Source organism: Oncorhynchus tshawytscha, unplaced genomic scaffold (genome assembly GCF_018296145.1).
Source record: "Oncorhynchus tshawytscha isolate Ot180627B unplaced genomic scaffold, Otsh_v2.0 Un_contig_2864_pilon_pilon, whole genome shotgun sequence".
NCBI classification, from domain to species: domain Eukaryota; kingdom Metazoa; phylum Chordata; class Actinopteri; order Salmoniformes; family Salmonidae; genus Oncorhynchus; species Oncorhynchus tshawytscha.
The window spans coordinates 149,145-168,615 of record NW_024609790.1 but is presented as its reverse complement, the minus strand read 5'-3'; the positions used below and the strand labels follow the sequence as shown (position 1 = coordinate 168,615).

The following is a 19,471-nucleotide window of genomic DNA, read 5'->3' as shown; positions in this document are numbered from 1 at the left end:
CACAGCCCTCTACTGTCAGTAGAATAGTACTGTCTACCTGTAACGTGAGTACCCAAACCATGACCTCACAGCCCTCTACTGTCAGGAGAATAGTACTGTCTGTAACGTGAGTACCCAAACCATGACCTCACAGCCCTCTACTGTCAGTAGAATAGTACTGTCTACCTGTGATGTGAGTACCCAAATCATGACCTCACAGCCCTCTACTGTCAGTAGAATAGTCTGTCTACCTGTAACGTGAGTACCCAAACCATGACCTCACAGCCCTCTACTGTCAGTAGAATAGTACCTGTCTGACCTGTAACGTCAGTAGAATAGTACTGTACCCAAACCATGACCTCACAGCCCTCTACCAGTAGAATAGTACTGTCTACCTGTAACGTGAGTACCCAAATCTGACTGTACTTGTCAGTAGAATAGTACTGTCTACCTGTAACGTGAGTACCTCTACTGTCAGTAGAATAGTACTGTCTACCTGTAACGTGAGTACCCAAATCATGACCTCACAGCCCTCTACTGTCAGTAGAATAGTACTGTCTGTAACGTGAGTACCCAAACCATGACCTCACAGCCCTCTACTGTCAGTAGAATAGTACTGTCTACCTGTGATGTGAGTACCCAAACCATGACCTCACAGCCCTCTACTGTCAGTAGAATAGTACTGTCTACCTGTGATGTGCCCTCTACTGTCAGTACTGTCCAAACCATGACCTCACAGCCCTCTACTGTCAGTAGAATAGTACTGTGTACCTGTAACGTGTGAGTACCCAAACCATGACCTCCCTCTACAGCCCTCTACTGTCAGTAGAATAGTACTGTCTACCTGTAACGTGAGTACCCAAACCATGACCTCACAGCCCTCTACTGTCAGTAGAATAGTACTGTGTACCTGTAACGTGAGTACCCAAACCATGACCTCACAGCCCTCTACTGTCAGCAGAATAGTACTGTCTACCTGTGACGTGAGTACCCAAACCATGACCTCACAACCCTCTACTGTCAGTAGAATAGTACTGTATACCTGTAGTTCATATCACTGTCCCAAACCATGACTCTGTCAGTAGAATAGTACTGTCTACCTGTATACCTGTAGTTCATGTCACTGTCCACATACTATCAGTAGAATAGTACTGTATATCTGTAGTTCATGTTATCCAACACTATCAGTAGAATAGTACTATATACCTGTAGTTCATGTTATCCAACACTGTCAGTAGAATAGTACTGTATATCTGTAGTTCATGTTATCCAACACTATCAGTAGAATAGTACTGTATATCTGTAGTTCATGTTATCCAACACTATCAGTAGAATAGTACTGTATATCTGTAGTTCATGTTATCCAACACTGTCAGTAGAATAGTACTGTATATCTGTAGTTCATGTTATCCAACACTGTCAGTAGAATAGTACTATATATCTGTAGTTCATGTTATCCAACACTGTCAGTGTGCTCTGCTATAGCCCCAGTTAAACTGTGCATCACAAAGGTTACTGGGTTCAACATACAGAAGATTGGAGTTGAGATTGAACTGGAGCTGAGAAGTAGGACTGAAGAGGAGGGATGTTGCTAGGTGTGTTACACACAGAGGGGGTTACGTAGTGTTTGTGTGTGCTGTTCCACTGTTAGACAGAGGGGGGTTAAGTTTACGTAGTGTTTGTGTGCTGCCCAGGAGACTCCTCGTTGACAGACTGTCCTGAGAGAGAGAGAGAGAGAGTAATTAGAGAGAGATAGCTAGAGAGAGATAGCTAGCTTGAGAGATAGTCACTACTCTCCCCTCCCCTCCCCTAGTCACTACTCTCCCCTCCCCTAGTCACTACTCTCCCCTCTCCTCCCCTAGTCACTACTCTCTCCTCCCCTAGTCACTACTCTCTCCTCCCTGTCCCTAGTCACTACTCTCCCTCCCCTCCCCTCCCTAGTCACTACTCTCTCCTCCCTAGTCACTACTCTCTCCTCCCCTAGTCCCTAGTCACTTTCCCTCCCTTCCCTAGTCACTACTCTCCCTCCCCCCTAGTCACTCCTCTCCCTCCCCTAGTCACTCCTCTCCCCTCCCTAGTCACTCCTCTCCCTCCCTAGTCACTACTCTCCCCTCCCCTAGTCACTACTCTCCCCCCCCTAGTCACTACTCTCCCCACCCCCCTAGTCACTACTCTCTCCTCCCCCAGGAGTCACTACTCTCCCCCTCCCTTCTAGCTCCTAGTCACTACTCTCCCCCCCCCTAGTCACCACTCTCCCCTCCCTCCTCCCCTCCCCTAGTCACTACTCTCCCCCCCCCTCTCCCCTAGTCACTACTCTCCCTCCCCTAGTCACCACTCTCCCCTCCCTAGTCACTACTCTCCCCCTCCCCTCCCCTAGTCACTACTCTCCCCTCCCCTCGTCACTCCTCTCCCTTCCCCTAGTCACTATTCTCCCCCCCCTAGTCACTATTCTCCCCTCACCTAGTCACTAGTCCCCCTCCCCTAGTCACTATTCTCCCTCCCTAGTCACTACTCTCCCCTCCCTCCTCCCCTAGTCACTACTCTCTCCTCCCCTCCCTCCTCCCTAGTCACTAGTCACTACTCTCTCCTCCCCTAGTCACTACCTTCCCCTCCCTAGTCACTACTCTCTCCTCCCTAGTCACTACTCTCCCCTCCCTTCCCTAGTCACTACTCTCTCCTCCCCTCCCCTCCTAGTCACTACTCTCTCCTCCCCTAGTCACTACTCTCCCCTCCCTTCCCTAGTCACTACTCTCTCCTCCCCTCCCCTAGTCACTCCTCTCCCCATGTCCATTTATCTGTCCTCCACTGTACAGGCGGTCAGGAAGGATTGGGTTCTCGGAGGCCTGGCCTGTATGGATTTAAAGCAAAGGCTGAATGACAGTGCACTATTCTCCCCTCCCCTAGTCACTACTCTCTCCTCCCTAGTCACTACTCTCCCCCTCCCTCCCCTCCCACTACTAGTCACTACTCTCTCCTCCCCTCCCTAGTCACTACTCTCTCCTCCCCTAGTCACTACTCTCCCCTCCTACTTCTCCTCCCCCCTAGTCACTACTCTCTCCTCCCCTAGTCACTACTCTCCCTCCCCTCCCTAGTCACTACTCTCTCCTCCCCTCCCCCTAGTCACTACTCTCTCCTCCCCTCCCCCTAGTCACTAGTCTCTCCCCTCCCCCTAGTCACTCCTCTCCCCTCCCCTAGTCACCAATCTCCCTCCCCTCCCTCCCTAGTCACTACTCTCTCCTCCCCTCCCTAGTCACTACTCACCCCTCCCCTAGTCACTACTCTCCCTCCCCTCCCTAGTCACTACTCTCTCCTCCCCTAGTCACTCCTCTCCCCTCCCTAGTCACTAATCTCCCTCCCTCTCCCTCTAGTCACTACTCTCCCTCCTCCCCTCCCCTCCCCTAGTCACTACTCACTCCTCCCCTCCCTAGTCACTACTCTCCCTCCCTCCCCTAGTCACTACTCTCTCCTCCCCTAGTCACTCCTCTCCCCTCCCTAGTCACTACTCTCCCTAGTCACTACTCCCCTCCCCTAGTCACTCCCTTCCTCTCCCCTCCCTCTCTCCCTAGTCACTACTCCCTCCTCCCTCCCCTAGTCACTACTCTCCTCCCTCCCTAGTCACTACTCTCCCCTCCCTCCCTCCCCCCCTAGTCACTACTCTCCCTCCTCCCTCCCCCCCCTAGTCACTAGTCTCCCTCCCCTCCCTAGTCACTATTCTCCCTCCCCTAGTCACTACTCTCTCCTCCCCTAGTCACTACTCCCCTCCCTCCTTCCCCCCCTAGTCACTACTCTCTCCTCCCTCCCCTCCCTAGTCACTCCCTCCCTAGTCTCTCTCCTCCCCTAGTCACTACTCTCCCTCCCTTCCCCCTCCCTCCCTAGTCACTACTCTCCCTCCTCCCTCCCCTAGTCACTCTCTCCTCCCTCCCCTAGTCACCACTCTCCCTCCCCCTACCTCCCCCTAGTCACTACTCTCTCCTCCCTCCCCTAGTCACTACTCTCTCCTCCCCTAGTCACTACTCTCCCCTCCCTCCCCTAGTCACTACTCTCTCCTCCCCTCCCCTAGTCACTACTCTCTCCTCCCTAGTCACTCCTCTCCCCTCCCTAGTCACCACTCTCCCTCCCCTCCCCCTCCCTAGTCACTACTCTCTCCTCCCCTCCCTAGTCACTACTCTCTCCTCCCCTAGTCACTAGTCACTACTCTCCCCTCCCCTACTCCCCTAGTCACTACTCTCTCCTCCCCTCCCTAGTCACTACTCTCTCCTCCCCTAGTCACTCCTCTCCCCCTCCCTAGTCACTACTCTCTCCTCCCTCCCCTAGTCCCTAGTCACTCCTCCCCCCTCCCTAGTCACTACTCTCTCCTCCCCTCCCCTAGTCACTACTCTCTCTCCTCCCCTAGTCACTACTCTCTCCTCCCTAGTCACTACTCCCTAGTCACTCTCTCCTCCCCTAGTCCTCCCCTCCCTCCCTAGTCACTACTCTCCCTCCCACTACTCCCCTCCCTAGTCACTACTCTCTCCCCCTCCCTAGTCACTACTCTCCTCCCCCTAGTCACTACTCTCCCTCCCCCCCCTAGTCACTACTCTCCCTCCCCACTCCCCTAGTCACTACTCTCTCCTCCCCTCCCTAGTCACTACTCTCTCCCCTCCCTAGTCCTACTCTCCCTCCCTAGTCACTACTCTCCCCTCCCTCCCTAGTCACTCTCCCTCCCTCCCTAGTCACTACTCTCTCCCCTCCCTCCCCCTAGTCCCCCCTTGTCACTACTCTCTCCTCCCTAGTCACTACTCTCCCTCCCCCTAGTCACTACTCTCCCCTCCCACTCCTCCCTCCCCTAGTCACTACTCTCCCTCCCCTAGTCACCACTCTCCCCTCCCCCTAGTCACTACTCTCCCCTCCCTCCCCTCCCTAGTCACTACTCTCCCCCTCCCCTAGTCACTACTCCTCCTCCCCTAGTCACTCTCTCCCTCCCCTAGTCACTGCTCTCCCTCCCTCCCCTCCCCTCCCCTAGTTGTTGACAAGGTAAAAATCTGTCGTTCTGCCCCTGAACAAGGCAGCTGTAACTCACTGTTCCCCGGTAGACCATCAGTGCAATTAAGAAATTGTTCTTACTGACTTGCCTAGTTAAATAAATTTAAAAAATGATGCCCAGAGAATGAGGGGGTGTTTGTGACACCCTGAGTCTCCATAACAACAATACAACAAACAACATCCAACCCTGTCATCAACATTTTATAAAAAGACTCTCTTTGGCACCATATTATGGTCTCTTCAACCTGTCATCAATATCATCATCGCTAAAAATACCACGGTTGTAGGTTTACATACTGACTCATTTCACTCACCCTTCACTCATTTAATTTACAATGAGTAGCTACTAGCTAAGCTAACCGTTTGTCCAGGACTTGAAACAGGGCTCAGTGTCTGCACTAAGTGCTTGAGCAGCTGCTGTGAATGTCCATTTATCTGTCCTCCACTGTACAGGCGGTCAGGAAGGATTGGGTTCTCGGAGGCCTGGCCTGTATGGATTTAAAGCAAAGGCTGAATGACAGTGCATATACGCTTAGCTTCCCAGTGTAAGCATTTCGTGTAAGCATTCCTAGTGTAAGCATATTAGCTCTATAGCGTTAGCGTTAGCATCATAGACTTTTAGCATAGTAGCTTTTCATTGTTAGCATGTACCATATTAACTCTCCAGCATTAGCATAGCACATTAGCTCTGTAGCATGCAGCATAGTAGCAGAATGTAGCATAATTGCCCTCCGGTGGGGCTTCCTGGATGCTCTTACCAAAGATATAGATAGTGACACTGTAGCCCACTATATTGTAGGTTATTATAATAACTTATTGTATGCTAGCTGCTTCCTCTGCTCTTCTGGCTGTGTTGAGCCATCTGTTCCCCAGCTCACCTCTCTAACCCCCATCTGTCCCCCAGCTAACCTCTCTAACCCCCATCTGTCCCCCAGCTCACCTCTCTAACCCCATCTGTCCCCCAGCTCACCTCTCTAACCCCCATCTGTCCCCCAGCTCACCTCTCTAACCCCCATCTGTTCCCCAGCTCCCTCTCTAACCCCCATCTGTTCCCCAGCTCACCTCTCTAACCCCCATCTGTTCCCCAGCTCACCTCTCTAACCCCCATCTGTCCCCCAGCTCACCTCTCTAACCCCATCTGTTCCCCAGCTCACCTCTCTAACCCCCATCTGTTCCCCAGCTCACCTCTCTAACCCCCATCTGTCCCCCAGCTCACCTCTCTAACCCCCATCTGTCCCCCAGCTCACCTCTCTAACCCCCATCTGTTCCCCAGCTCACCTCTCTAACCCCATCTGTTCCCCAGCTCACCTCTCTAACCCCCATCTGTTCCCCCAGCTCACCTCTCTAACCCCCATCTGTCCCCCAGCTCACCTCTCTAACCCCCATCTGTTCCCCAGCTCACCTCTCTAACCCCCATCTGTCCCCCAGCTCACCTCTCTAACCCCCATCTGTTCCCCAGCTCACCTCTCTAACCCCATCTGTTCCCCAGCTCACCTCTCTAACCCCCATCTGTCCCCAGCTCACCTCTCTAACCCCCATCTGTCCCCCAGCTCACCTCTCTAACCCCCATCTGTCCCCCAGCTCACCTCTCTAACCCCATCTGTCCCCCAGCTCACCTCTCTAACCCCCATCTGTTTCCCCAGCTCACCTCTCTAACCCCCATCTGTTCCCCAGCTCACATCTCTAACCCCCATCTGTTCCCCAGCTCACCTCTCTAACCCCCATCTGTTCCCCAGCTCACCTCCTCTCTAACCCCCATCTGTTCCCCAGCTCACCTCTCTAACCCCCATCTGTTCCCCAGCTCACCTCTCTAACCCCATCTGTTCCCCAGCTCACCTCTCTAACCCCCATCTGTTCCCCAGCTCACCTCTCTAACCCCCATCTGTTCCCCAGCTCACCTCTCTAACCCCCATCTGTTCCCCAGCTCACCTCTCTAACCCCATCTGTTCCCCAGCTCACCTCTCTAACCCCCATCTGTTTCCCCAGCTCACCTCTCTAACCCCCATCTGTTCCCCAGCTCACCTCTCTAACCCCCATCTGTTCCCCAGCTCACCTCTCTAACCCCCATCTGTTCCCCAGCTCACCTCTCTAACCCCCATCTGTTCCCCAGCTCACCTCTCTAACCCCCATCTGTTCCCCAGCTCACCTCTCTAACCCCCATCTGTTCCCCAGCTCACCTCTCTAACCCCATCTGTTCCCCCAGCTCACCTCTCTAACCCCCATCTGTTCCCCAGCTCACCTCTCTAACCCCCATCTGTTCCCCAGCTCACCTCTCTAACCCCCATCTGTTCCCCAGCTCACCTCTCTAACCCCATCTGTTCCCCAGCTCACCTCTCTAACCCCCATCTGTTCCCCAGCTCACCTCTCTAACCCCCATCTGTTCCCCAGCTCACCTCTCTAACCCCATCTGTTCCCCAGCTCACCTCTCTAACCCCCATCTGTTCCCCAGCTCACCTCTCTAACCCCATCTGTTCCCCAGCTCACCTCTCTAACCCCATCTGTTCCCCAGCTCACCTCTCTAACCCCCATCTGTTCCCCAGCTCACCTCTCTAACCCCATCTGTTCCCCAGCTCACCTCTCTAACCCCCATCTGTTCCCCAGCTCACCTCTCTAACCCCCATCTGTTCCCCAGCTCACCTCTCTAACCCCATCTGTTCCCCAGCTCACCTCTCTAACCCCCATCTGTTCCCCAGCTCACCTCTCTAACCCCCATCTGTTCCCAGCTCACCTCTCTAACCCCCATCTGTTCCCCAGCTCACCTCTCTAACCCCCATCTGTTCCCCAGCTCACCTCTCTAACCCCCATCTGTTCCCCAGCTCACCTCTCTAACCCCCATCTGTTCCCCAGCTCACCTCTCTAACCCCCATCTGTTCCCCAGCTCACCTCTCTAACCCCCATCTGTTCCCCAGCTCACCTCTCTAACCCCATCTGTTCCCCAGCTCACCTCTCTAACCCCCATCTGTTCCCCAGCTCACCTCTCTAACCCCCATCTGTTCCCCAGCTCACCTCTCTAACCCCCATCTGTTCCCCAGCTCACCTCTCTAACCCCCATCTGTCCCCCAGCTCACCTCTCTAACCCCCATCTGTCCCCAGCTCACCTCTCTAACCCCCATCTGTTCCCCAGCTCACCTCTCTAACCCCCATCTGTTCCCCAGCTCACCTCTCTAACCCCATCTGTTCCCCCAGCTCACCTCTCTAACCCCCATCTGTTCCCCCAGCTCACCTCTCTAACCCCATCTGTCCCCCAGCTCACCTCTCTAACCCCCATCTGTCCCCCAGCTCACCTCTCTAACCCCCATCTGTTCCCCAGCTCACCTCTCTAACCCCCATCTGTTCCCCAGCTCACCTCTCTAACCCCATCTGTTCCCCAGCTCACCTCTCTAACCCCATCTGTTCCCCAGCTCACCTCTCTAACCCCCATCTGTTCCCCAGCTCACCTCTCTAACCCCATCTGTTCCCCAGCTCACCTCTCTAACCCCATCTGTTCCCCAGCTCACCTCTCTAACCCCCATCTGTTCCCCAGCTCACCTCTCTAACCCCCATCTGTTCCCCAGCTCACCTCTCTAACCCCATCTGTTCCCCAGCTCACCTCTCTAACCCCCATCTGTTCCCCAGCTCACCTCTCTAACCCCCATCTGTTCCCCAGCTCACCTCTCTAACCCCCATCTGTTCCCCAGCTCACCTCTCTAACCCCCATCTGTTCCCCAGCTCACCTCTCTAACCCCCATCTGTTCCCCAGCTCACCTCTCTAACCCCATCTGTTCCCCAGCTCACCTCTCTAACCCCCATCTGTTCCCCAGCTCACCTCTCTAACCCCCATCTGTTCCCCAGCTCACCTCTCTAACCCCCATCTGTTCCCCAGCTCACCTCTCTAACCCCCATCTGTTCCCCAGCTCACCTCTCTAACCCCCATCTGTTCCCCAGCTCACCTCTCTAACCCCCATCTGTTCCCCAGCTCACCTCTCTAACCCCCATCTGTTCCCCAGCTCACCTCTCTAACCCCCATCTGTTCCCCAGCTCACCTCTCTAACCCCCATCTGTTCCCCAGCTCACCTCTCTAACCCCCATCTGTCCCCCAGCTCACCTCTCTAACCCCATCTGTTCCCCAGCTCACCTCTCTAACCCCCATCTGTTCCCCAGCTCACCTCTCTAACCCCCCCATCTGTCCCCAGCTCACCTCTCTAACCCCATCTGTTCCCCAGCTCACCTCTCTAACCCCATCTGTTCCCCAGCTCACCTCTCTAACCCCCATCTGTTCCCCAGCTCACCTCTCTAACCCCATCTGTTCCCCAGCTCACCTCTCTAACCCCATCTGTTCCCCAGCTCACCTCTCTAACCCCATCTGTTCCCCAGCTCACCTCTCTAACCCCATCTGTTCCCCAGCTCACCTCTCTAACCCCATCTGTTCCCCAGCTCACCTCTCTAACCCCCATCTGTTCCCCAGCTCACCTCTCTAACCCCCATCTGTTCCCCAGCTCACCTCTCTAACCCCCATCTGTTCCCCAGCTCACCTCTCTAACCCCCATCTGTTCCCCAGCTCACCTCTCTAACCCCATCTGTTCCCCAGCTCACCTCTCTAACCCCATCTGTTCCCCAGCTCACCTCTCTAACCCCATCTGTTCCCCAGCTCACCTCTCTAACCCCATCTGTTCCCCAGCTCACCTCTCTAACCCCATCTGTTCCCCAGCTCACCTCTCTAACCCCATCTGTTCCCCAGCTCACCTCTCTAACCCCCATCTGTTCCCCAGCTCACCTCTCTAACCCCCATCTGTTCCCCAGCTCACCTCTCTAACCCCATCTGTTCCCCAGCTCACCTCTCTAACCCCCATCTGTTCCCCAGCTCACCTCTCTAACCCCCATCTGTTCCCCCAGCTCACCTCTCTAACCCCATCTGTTCCCAGCTCACCTCTCTAACCCCATCTGTTCCCCAGCTCACCTCTCTAACCCCATCTGTTCCCCAGCTCACCTCTCTAACCCCCATCTGTTCCCCAGCTCACCTCTCTAACCCCCATCTGTTCCCCAGCTCACCTCTCTAACCCCCATCTGTTCCCCAGCTCACCTCTCTAACCCCATCTGTTCCCCAGCTCACCTCTCTAACCCCATCTGTCCCCCAGCTCACCTCTCTAACCCCATCTGTTCCACCAGCTCACCTCTCTAACCCCATCTGTTCCCCAGCTCACCTCTCTAACCCCCATCTGTTCCCCAGCTCACCTCTCTAACCCCCATCTGTCCCCAGCTCACCTCTCTAACCCCCATCTGTTCCCCAGCTCACCTCTCTAACCCCCATCTGTTCCCCAGCTCACCTCTCTAACCCCCAGTCCTCGCTGGTGGTTTAGACACACACACACACACACACACACACACACACACACACACACACACACACACACACACACACATACACACACACATACACACACACATACACACATACACACACACATACACACACACACATACACACATACATACATACATTCATAAAGTACCTTGTGGCCCCACAACTCTAATGAAAATAAATTCATTTCCGAGAACCATCTGTTGTAAGTATACCAGAACAAAACAATTGTTGCTCCAGTACAGTTAAGTAGCTAATATAACACATGCGGTATTGTGAGCTCATTAGGAAATGTCTATGACCCAATGCCATGAATCAGAGAGAAGCTCAATTCATCAATCAAATGTCTTCTGTTTAAGCTCTTTTGTTTCATCAGCAGTTTCTTTACAGATCCCCAGCCGAAAACCCCAAAGAGCAAGCCAAGCAGAGGCTAGGAAACAGTCCCTAAAATGCAGGAACCTAGAAAGGAACCTAGAGAGGAAACTAGTTGTGTTTTGAATAAATGAATTCTGAAGAACCAGGCAGGTGCTGTTGCCATGGACTACTAGAATAAATTGACAGTAAACGGAGCTCTTCTATTGGGCCAATTGTACTTGAATTGTATTTTTTTTTTTTTTTTACAAAGCTTACACTAATTTCCTGTATTTCCTTTCTGTTTTTCAGGGTTCAGCAATGGGCCGTCTCTTATGGAAAACAAATCATTGCTCTTTCAACAAAATACTCTGGTGCTCTGCTGCTCCAAAAGGTGACCCACAGAAACCTCCTCTGATTTAGAGAGGTGTGTGTGTATGTGTGTGTATGTGTGTGTGTCTGTGTGTGTATGTGTGTGTGTGTGTGTGTGTGTGTGTGTATGTGTGTGTGTATGTGTGTGTGTGTAGGGGCTTCCCTGCAGGGTGAGCTCAGCCCAATCAAAGAGAGAAGGGCAGCAAGATAACAATTTGTATGATCACTGCTGTTTGTGTGTTGAATTGAGACTGTGTTTGAGGATGTTGACTGTGTTTGTGCATGTTGAATTGAGACTGTGTTTGTGGATGTTGAATTGAGACTGTGTTTGTTGAATTGAGACTGTGTTTGAGGATGTTGAATTGAGACTGTGTTTGTTGAATTGAGACTGTGTTTGTTGAATTGAGACTGTGTTTGTTGAATTGAGACTGTGTTTGAGGATGTTGAATGGAGACTGTGTTTGTTGAATGGAGACTGTGTTGGTTGATGTTGAATTGAAACTGTGTTTGTTGAATTGAGACTGTGTTTGTTGATGTTGAATGGAGACTGTGTTTGTGGATGTTGAATTGAGACTGTGTTTGTGGATGTTGAATTGAGACTGTGTTTGTGGATGTTGAATGGAGACTGTGTTTGTGGATGTTGAATTGAGACTGTGTTTGAGGATGTTGAATGGAGACTGTGTTTGTTGAATGGAGACTGTGTTGGTTGATGTTGAATTGAAACTGTGTTTGTTGAATTGAGACTGTGTTTGTGGATGTTGAATTGAGACTGTGTTTGTTGAATGGAGACTGTGTTTGTGGGTGTTGAATTGAGACTGTGTTTGTGGATGTTGAATTGAGACTGTGTTTGTTGAATTGAGACTTTGTTTTTTTGAATGGAGACTGTGTTTGTGGGTGTTGAATGGAGACTGTGTTTGTGGATGTTGAATTGAGACTGTGTTTGTGGGTGTTGAATTGAGACTGTGTTTGTTGAATGGAGACTGTGTTGGTTGATGTTGAATTGAGACTGTGTTTGTTGAATTGAGACTGTGTTTGTGGATGTTGAATTGAGACTGTGTTTGAGGATGTTGAATGGAGACTGTGTTTGTGTTTGTTGAATTGAGACTGTGTTTGTTGAATTGAGACTGTGTTTGAGGATGTTGAATTGAATGGTTTGTTGAGACTGTGTTTGTGTTTGTTGAATTGAGACTGTGTTTGTGGATGTTGAATGGAGACTGTGTTTGCCTGTGGAGGAAATACTGTAGGGGTTTGGGAGGTCACGTTGATGAGATTATCAACTCAGAAGATATTTATTTGTGTGAAATAGACAGAATAGACTACTGTACTTTCATGCTGTTGGATAAGAAGAGAGAGAGAGAGAGGAGGAAAGAGAGGAAGAGGGAGGAGGAAGAGTGGAGGACGGAGTGAAGAAGGATAGAGATCGATAGAGAGATGATTCCACAATGTGGATTTACAGGGTTAATCTAGATGACATCACAATGGTTTTAGGCTGTGAGGGGAGGGGTTAGGGAACCCTTCCTTCGTCTACCAATCGGAAGCAGCCTTACTGTACAGTGCAGTACAGACTACATAAATGAAATGGCGGCCTGTTTATATCTCTTATTCAGGCGATGTTGCCCATTAGTGCAGTGATATATGGGTTTAGAGTTGGTGCTCGTCTTTCCTATGTCAGATTTCCTTTACATAAATTCTACTCTGTTTCCTGTTCACGGTGTGAGTCGTGAGGAGAGGACAGCCCTTGTAGGTGCTGATGGTGTGTGTGTGTGTGTAATTACCATCCTAGGTGTGAGTCCCAGCACTTCTCAGAAATAAGCACATGGTCTCTGTTCCCTAGTGACCCTGAAGACTACCCAGCAGGACCTGCAACATCTGTCTGGTCTAATACATGCAGACATACACACGTGCAGTCCCCCTCCCTAGTCTCTGAGCTCATGTTGAAGACAATGATCTGACTGGATGGAATAAAATAACACGTGCTTAAGCTTTTCAGATGTTACATTATACTGGGGAATATAATGTGTCTTATTAGCATTATACTGGGGAATATAATGTGTCTTATTAGCATTATACTGGGGAATATAATGTGTCTTATTAGCATTATACTGGGGAATATAATGTGTCTTATTAGCATTATACTGGGGAATATAATGTGTCTTATTAGCATTATACTGGGGAATATAATGTGTCTTATTAGCATTATACTGGGGAATATAATGTGTCTTATTAGCATTATACTGGGGAATATAATGTGTCTTATTAGCATTATACTGGGGAATATAATGTGTCTTATTAGCATTATGCTGGAGAATATAATGTGTCTTATTAGCATTATACTGGGGATATAATGTGTCTTATTAGCATTATACTGGGTCTTATTAATTAACATTATACTGGGGAATATAATGTGTCTTATTAGCATTATACTGGGGAATATAATGTGTCTTATTAGCATTATACTGGGGAATATAATGTGTCTTATTAGCATTATACTGGGGAATATAATGTGTCTTATTAGCATTATACTGGGGAATATAATGTGTCTTATTAGCATTATACTGGGGAATATAATGTGTCTTATTAGCATTATACTGGGGAATATAATGTGTCTTATTAATTAACATTATACTGGGGAATATAATGTGTCTTATTAGCATTATACTGGGGAATATAATGTGTCTTATTAGCATTATACTGGGGAATATAATGTGTCTTATTAGCATTATACTGGGGAATATAATGTATCTTATTAGCATTATACTGGGGAATATAATGTGTCTTATTAGCATTATACTGGGGAATATAATGTGTCTTATTAGCATTATACTGGGGAATATAATGTGTCTTATTAATTAACATTATACTGGGGAATATAATGTGTCTTATTAACATTATACTGGGGAATATAATGTGTCTTATTAACATTATGCTGGGGAATATGTATCTTATTAGAATTATACTGGGGAATATAATGTGTCTTATTAGCCACTGTGGTTGTGTTGACAGTAGGCTTCTCTGTCAGCATCTTATAAAGCCACTGTGGTTGTGTTGACAGTAGGCTGCTCTGTCAGCGTTTAAATCAAATCAAATCAAATTTTATTTGTCACATACACATGGTTAGCAGATGTTAATGCGAGTGTAGCGAAATGCTTGTGCTTCTAGTTCATGACAATGCAGTAATAACGAGCAAGTAATCTAACTAACAATTCCAAAAAAACTACTGTCATACACAGTGTAAGGGGATAAAGAATATGTACATAAGGATATATGAATGAGTGATGGTACAGAGCAGCACTAGGCAAGATACAGTAGATGATATCTGGTATATACATATGAGATAAGTATGTAAACCAAGTGGCATAGTTAAAGTGGCTAGTGATACATGTATTACATAAGGATGCAGTCGATGATATAGAGTACAGTATCAACGTATGCATATGAGATGAACAATGTAGGGTAAGTAACATTATATAAGGTAGCATTGTTTAAAGTGGCTAGTGATATATTTACATCAGACTCATTTCCCATGATTAAAGTGGCTGGAGTAGAGTCAGTGTCATTGACAGTGTGTTGGCAGTAGCCACTCAATGTTAGTGGTGGCTGTTTAACAGTCTGATGGCCTTGAGATAGAAGCTGTTTTTCAGTCTCTCGGTCCCAGCTTTGATGCACCTGGCCCTGACCCCGCCTTCTGGATGGCAGCGGGGTGAACAGGCAGTGGCTCGGGTGGTTGATGTCCTTGATGATCTTTATGGCCTTCCTATAGCATCGGGTGGTGTAGGTGTCCTGGAGGGCAGGTTTTGCCCCCGGTGATGCGTTGTGCAGACCTCATACCCTCTGGAGAGCCTGATAATGTTATAGCCACTGTGGTTGTGTTGACAGTAGGCTGCTCTGTCAGTGTTTATAAAGCCACTGTGGTTGTGTTGACAGTAGGCTGCTCTGTCAGCATCTTATAAAGTCACTGTGGTTGTTTTGACAGTAGGCTGTTCTGTCAGCATCTTATAAAGTCACTGTGGTTGTGTTGACAGTAGGCTGTTCTGTCAGCGTTTATATAGTCACTGTGGTTGTGTTGACAGTAGGCTGTTCTGTCAGCGTTTATATAGTCACTGTGGTTGTGTTGACAGTAGGCTGTTCTGTCAGAGCTCATACAATATTGGATGTTTGTTTATTATCTTTTCTTTCTCCCATTCTCTCCAGGTCTGTGTGTGTGTGTGTGTTTGTGTGTGTGTGCATGTGTGTGTGTGTGTGTGTGTGCATGTGTGTGTGTCTGCCTATCTGCAGTTTCTATGTCTATATCTGTCATTTGGGGACAGAATAAAGTCCGGACTGTGTCCCAAATGGCTATTTGGGACACCCTATTCCCTATGAAGTGCACTACTTTTGACCGGGGCCCATAGAGTACTGGTTAAAAGTAGTGCACTGCATAGGGAATAGGGTGCCGTGTGGGACCAACCTCCTGGATTAACCCTGGACGACCTGGCTGACAGCTTAGTTTGATAGGGAACACAAATCCTCATCCATAGAGTCAGAGAACAGCTCAAACAATCATCACAGTATTTTAGTGACAGACGGGCAAGGCTCTAGTGCTTGAATAGACTTTAGGTTTCCTCTTTCCTGGCCCCTCCCCCGCTCTACCTTTACTGGCCCCATCCCCACTGCAAATCTACCTTTCCTGGCCCCCCTGATATCTACCTTTCCTGGCCCCTCCCCCCTGCTCTACCTTTCCTGGCCCCTCCCCCCACTCTACCTTTCCTGGCCCCTCCCCCACTCTACCTTTCCTGGCCCCTCCCCCGCTCTACCTTTCCTGGCCCTCCACCCCGCTCTACCTTTCCTGGCCCCCTCCCCCTGTGCTCTACCTTTCCTGGCCCCTCCCCCCCCGCTCTACCTTTCCTGGCCCCTCCCCCCGCTCTACCTTTCCTGGCCCCTCCCCCCGCTCTACCTTTCCGGCCCCTCCCCCTGCTCTACCTTTCCTGGCCCCTCCCCCTGCTCTACCTTTCCTGGCCCCTCCCCCGCTCTACCTTTCCTGGCCCTTTCCCCTCGCTCTACCTTTCCTGCCTCAGTCCGTGTGTTGTTATTTGACAGGGTTCATGTACAAAACACATTGTTCCAGATTTTTAGCTGCATAGCACATTTTTTTAGAGCGCAACCTCATAATACCCCATATGATGCAGCTTGTTAGAGCTTGATAATGAGTAGATTTCTCATACACCACATCGTTCATACAGTACATGTTATTCTCGTTAGCTTTGGAAAAGATCACTGTGAAAGTTACAAGTTAAAACATTCACTTAATGAGTTTTTTTTTGCTACATCTTCATCATAAACATCATCTTCATCATAAACATTATAATCTTCATCATAAACATCATCATCTTCATCATAAACATCATAATCTTCATCATAAACATAATCTTCATCATAAACATCCTCATCTTCATCACTGCAGCATAAATACTGGAGGCTGAAAAAGGAGGGGTCAGGAGACACTGTGGCCCCATCTGAACAGGGGCCAGGGATAACATCAATCTTCATCATAAACATCCTAATCTTCATCATAAACATCCTCATCTTCATCATAAACATCATCATCTTCATCATAAACAGATCAATGCTAAACTCATTATTCATGGTAAAGACGGCTGCATCTTCACACATGACTTCACCTGATAGTTAGCTGATCGATTACTGATTGGGGTTGTGTTTATTGATTGTTTGAATGCTTGGGGAAGCAACATTTGCTTTTCATTTCCGTTGCGGGGGGTGAGGGGGGGTGTGCTGCTCTCTCAGCCACTGCTTCTATGATGCCCTCTTTTGACCATAAAGAGGCTGCATTTATGTTTATGGTGTTTGTACAAGACAGGTTAAGATAACATGGGACGCCCTGGGACCTTTTATCATTGTCTGGTAGGTTTCTGTGCTTTTCCTTCCTGGTTACTTTGGAATGGAACTCTTCTACAATCAATATACCGTACAATTTCCGCTACTTCCTCCACACGCACCTGCTTAAGCCTTAAGGCCTGCCTTAGCTTTATACTATTCTGCCCATGGCACTAAGGAGTACACCACATTAGTCACTGGCTTTATCAATAAGTGCATTGAGGTCGTCATTCCCACAGTGACTGTACGTACATACCCCAACCAGAAGTCATGGATTACAGGCAACATTCGCACTGAGCAAATTTATCTATATAGCCCAGCTGATATCTCAAAGTTCTGTACAGAAACTCAGCCTTAAACCCCAAACCGCAAGCAATGCAGGTGGCTAGGAAAAACTCCCTAGAAAGGCCAAAACCCAGGAAGAAACCTAGAGAGGAACCAGGCTATGAGAGATTATGAAGATTATAACAGAACATGGCCAAGATGTTCAAATGTTCATAAATGACCAGCATGGTCAAATAATAATAATCACAGTAGTTGTCGAGGGTGCAGCAAGTCAGCACCTCCTCAGGAGTAAATATCAGTTGGCTTTTCATAGCTGATCATTAAGAGTATCTCTACCGCTCCTGCTGTCTCTAGAGAGTTGAAAACAGCAGGTCTGGGACAGGTAGCACGTCCGGTGAACAGGGCAGGGTTCCATAGCCGCAGGCAGAACAGTTGAAACTGGAGCAGCAGCACGTCCAGGTGGACTGGGGACAGCAAAGAGTCATCATGCCAGGTAGTCCTGAGGCATGGTCCTAGGGCTTAGGTCCTCCGAGAGAGAGAAAGAAAGAGAGAATTAGAGAGAGCATACTTAAATTCATACAGGACACCGGATAAGACAGGAGAAGTACTCCAGATAAAACAAACTGACCCTAGCCCCCCGACACATAAACTACTGCAGCATAAATACTGGAGGCTGAAAAAGGAGGGGTCAGGAGACACTGTGGCCCCATCCGATAATACCCCCGGACAGGGCCAAACAGGAAGGATATAACCCCACCCACTTTCCCAAAGCACAGCCCCCACACCACTAGAGGGATATCTTCAACCACCAACATACCATCCTGAGACAAGGCCGAGTATAGCCCACAAAGATCTCCGCCATGGCACAACCCAAGGGGGGGGGGACGCCAACCCAGACAGGAAGATCATGTCAGTGACTCAATCCACTCAAGTGACGAACCCCTCCTAGGGACGGCATGAAAGAGCACCAGTAAGCCAGTGACTCAGCACCTGTAATAGGGTTAGAGGCAGAGAATCGCAGTGGAGAGAGGGGAACCAGCCAGGCAGAGACAGCAAGGGCGGTTCGTTGCTCCAGAGCCTTACACAGTGTAAGGGGATAAAGAATATGTACATAAGGATATATGAATGTTCACCTTCACACTCCTGGTGCCAGACTACAACTTGATGATCATATGACCCACTGAAGAGATGAGTCTTCAGTAAAGACTTAAAGCTTGAGACCGAGTCTCGTCTCCCACATGGGTTCTGGCAAACCATTCCATAAAAATCTTTATGGACAGGGAGTACAGGGCGGGGGCTCAGCCCGCCAGGATGCTGCCCCTTGTGGGGCCCCAGTGTTGAGGATCAGCGGGGAGGAGATGTTGTTGCCTACCCTCACCACCTGGGGGCGGCCCCCTCAGGAAGTCCAGTACCCAGTTGCACAGGGCGGGTCGAGACCCAGGGTCTCGAGCTTGATGACGAGTCTTGGAGGGTACTATGGTGTTGAATGCCGAGCTGTAGTCGATGAACAGCATTCTCACATAGGTATTCCTCTTGTCCAGATGGGTGGCTGGGAGTAGAGTCTCACAGAGTAGGGCAGTGTGCAGTGTGGTTGAGATTGCATCGTCTGTGGACCTATTTGGGCGGTAAGCAAATTGGAGTGGGTCAAGGGTGTCAGGTAGGGTGGAGGTGATATGGTCCTTGACTAGTCTCTCAAAGCACTTCATGATGACGGATGTGAGTGCTACGGGGCGGTAGTCGTTTAGCTTTACCTTAGCTTTCTTGGGAACAGGAACAATGGTGGCCCTCTTGAAGCATGTGGGAACAGCAGACTGGTATAGGGATTGGTTGAATATGTCCGTAAACACACCGGCCAGCTGGTCTGCGCATGCTCTGAGGGCGCGGCTGGGGATGCCGTCTGGGCCTGCAGCCTTGCGAGGGTTAACACGTTTAAATGTCTTACTCACTTCGGCTGCAGTGAAGGAGAGACCGCATGATTCCGTTGCAGGCCGTGTCAGTGGCACTGTATTGTCCTCAAAGCGGGCAAAAAGTTATTTAGTCTGCCTGGGAGCAAGACATCCTGGTCCGTGACTGGGCTGGGTTTCTTCCTGTAGTCCGTGATTGACTGTAGACCCTGCCACATACCTCTTGTGTCTGAGCCGTTGAATTGAGATTCTACTTTGTCTCTGTACTGGCGCTTAGCTTGTTTGATAGCCTTGCGGAGGGAATAGCTGCACTGTTTGTATTCAGTCATGTTACCAGACACCTTGCCCTG

At 49.5% G+C, this 19,471-nt stretch overlaps 1 protein-coding gene across 1 annotated transcript in view; it reads left to right on the top strand.

The window, feature by feature from the left end:
* Positions 1-19,471, top strand: part of LOC121845906 (voltage-dependent calcium channel subunit alpha-2/delta-4-like) — a 90,831-nt gene that overhangs the window by 11,193 nt on the left and 60,167 nt on the right. Inside the window, exon 3 of the mRNA XM_042318122.1 lies at positions 11,003-11,084. Coding sequence (XP_042174056.1) covers positions 11,003-11,084 — 82 coding nt within the window. The remainder of the gene's footprint in view (positions 1-11,002; positions 11,085-19,471) is intronic.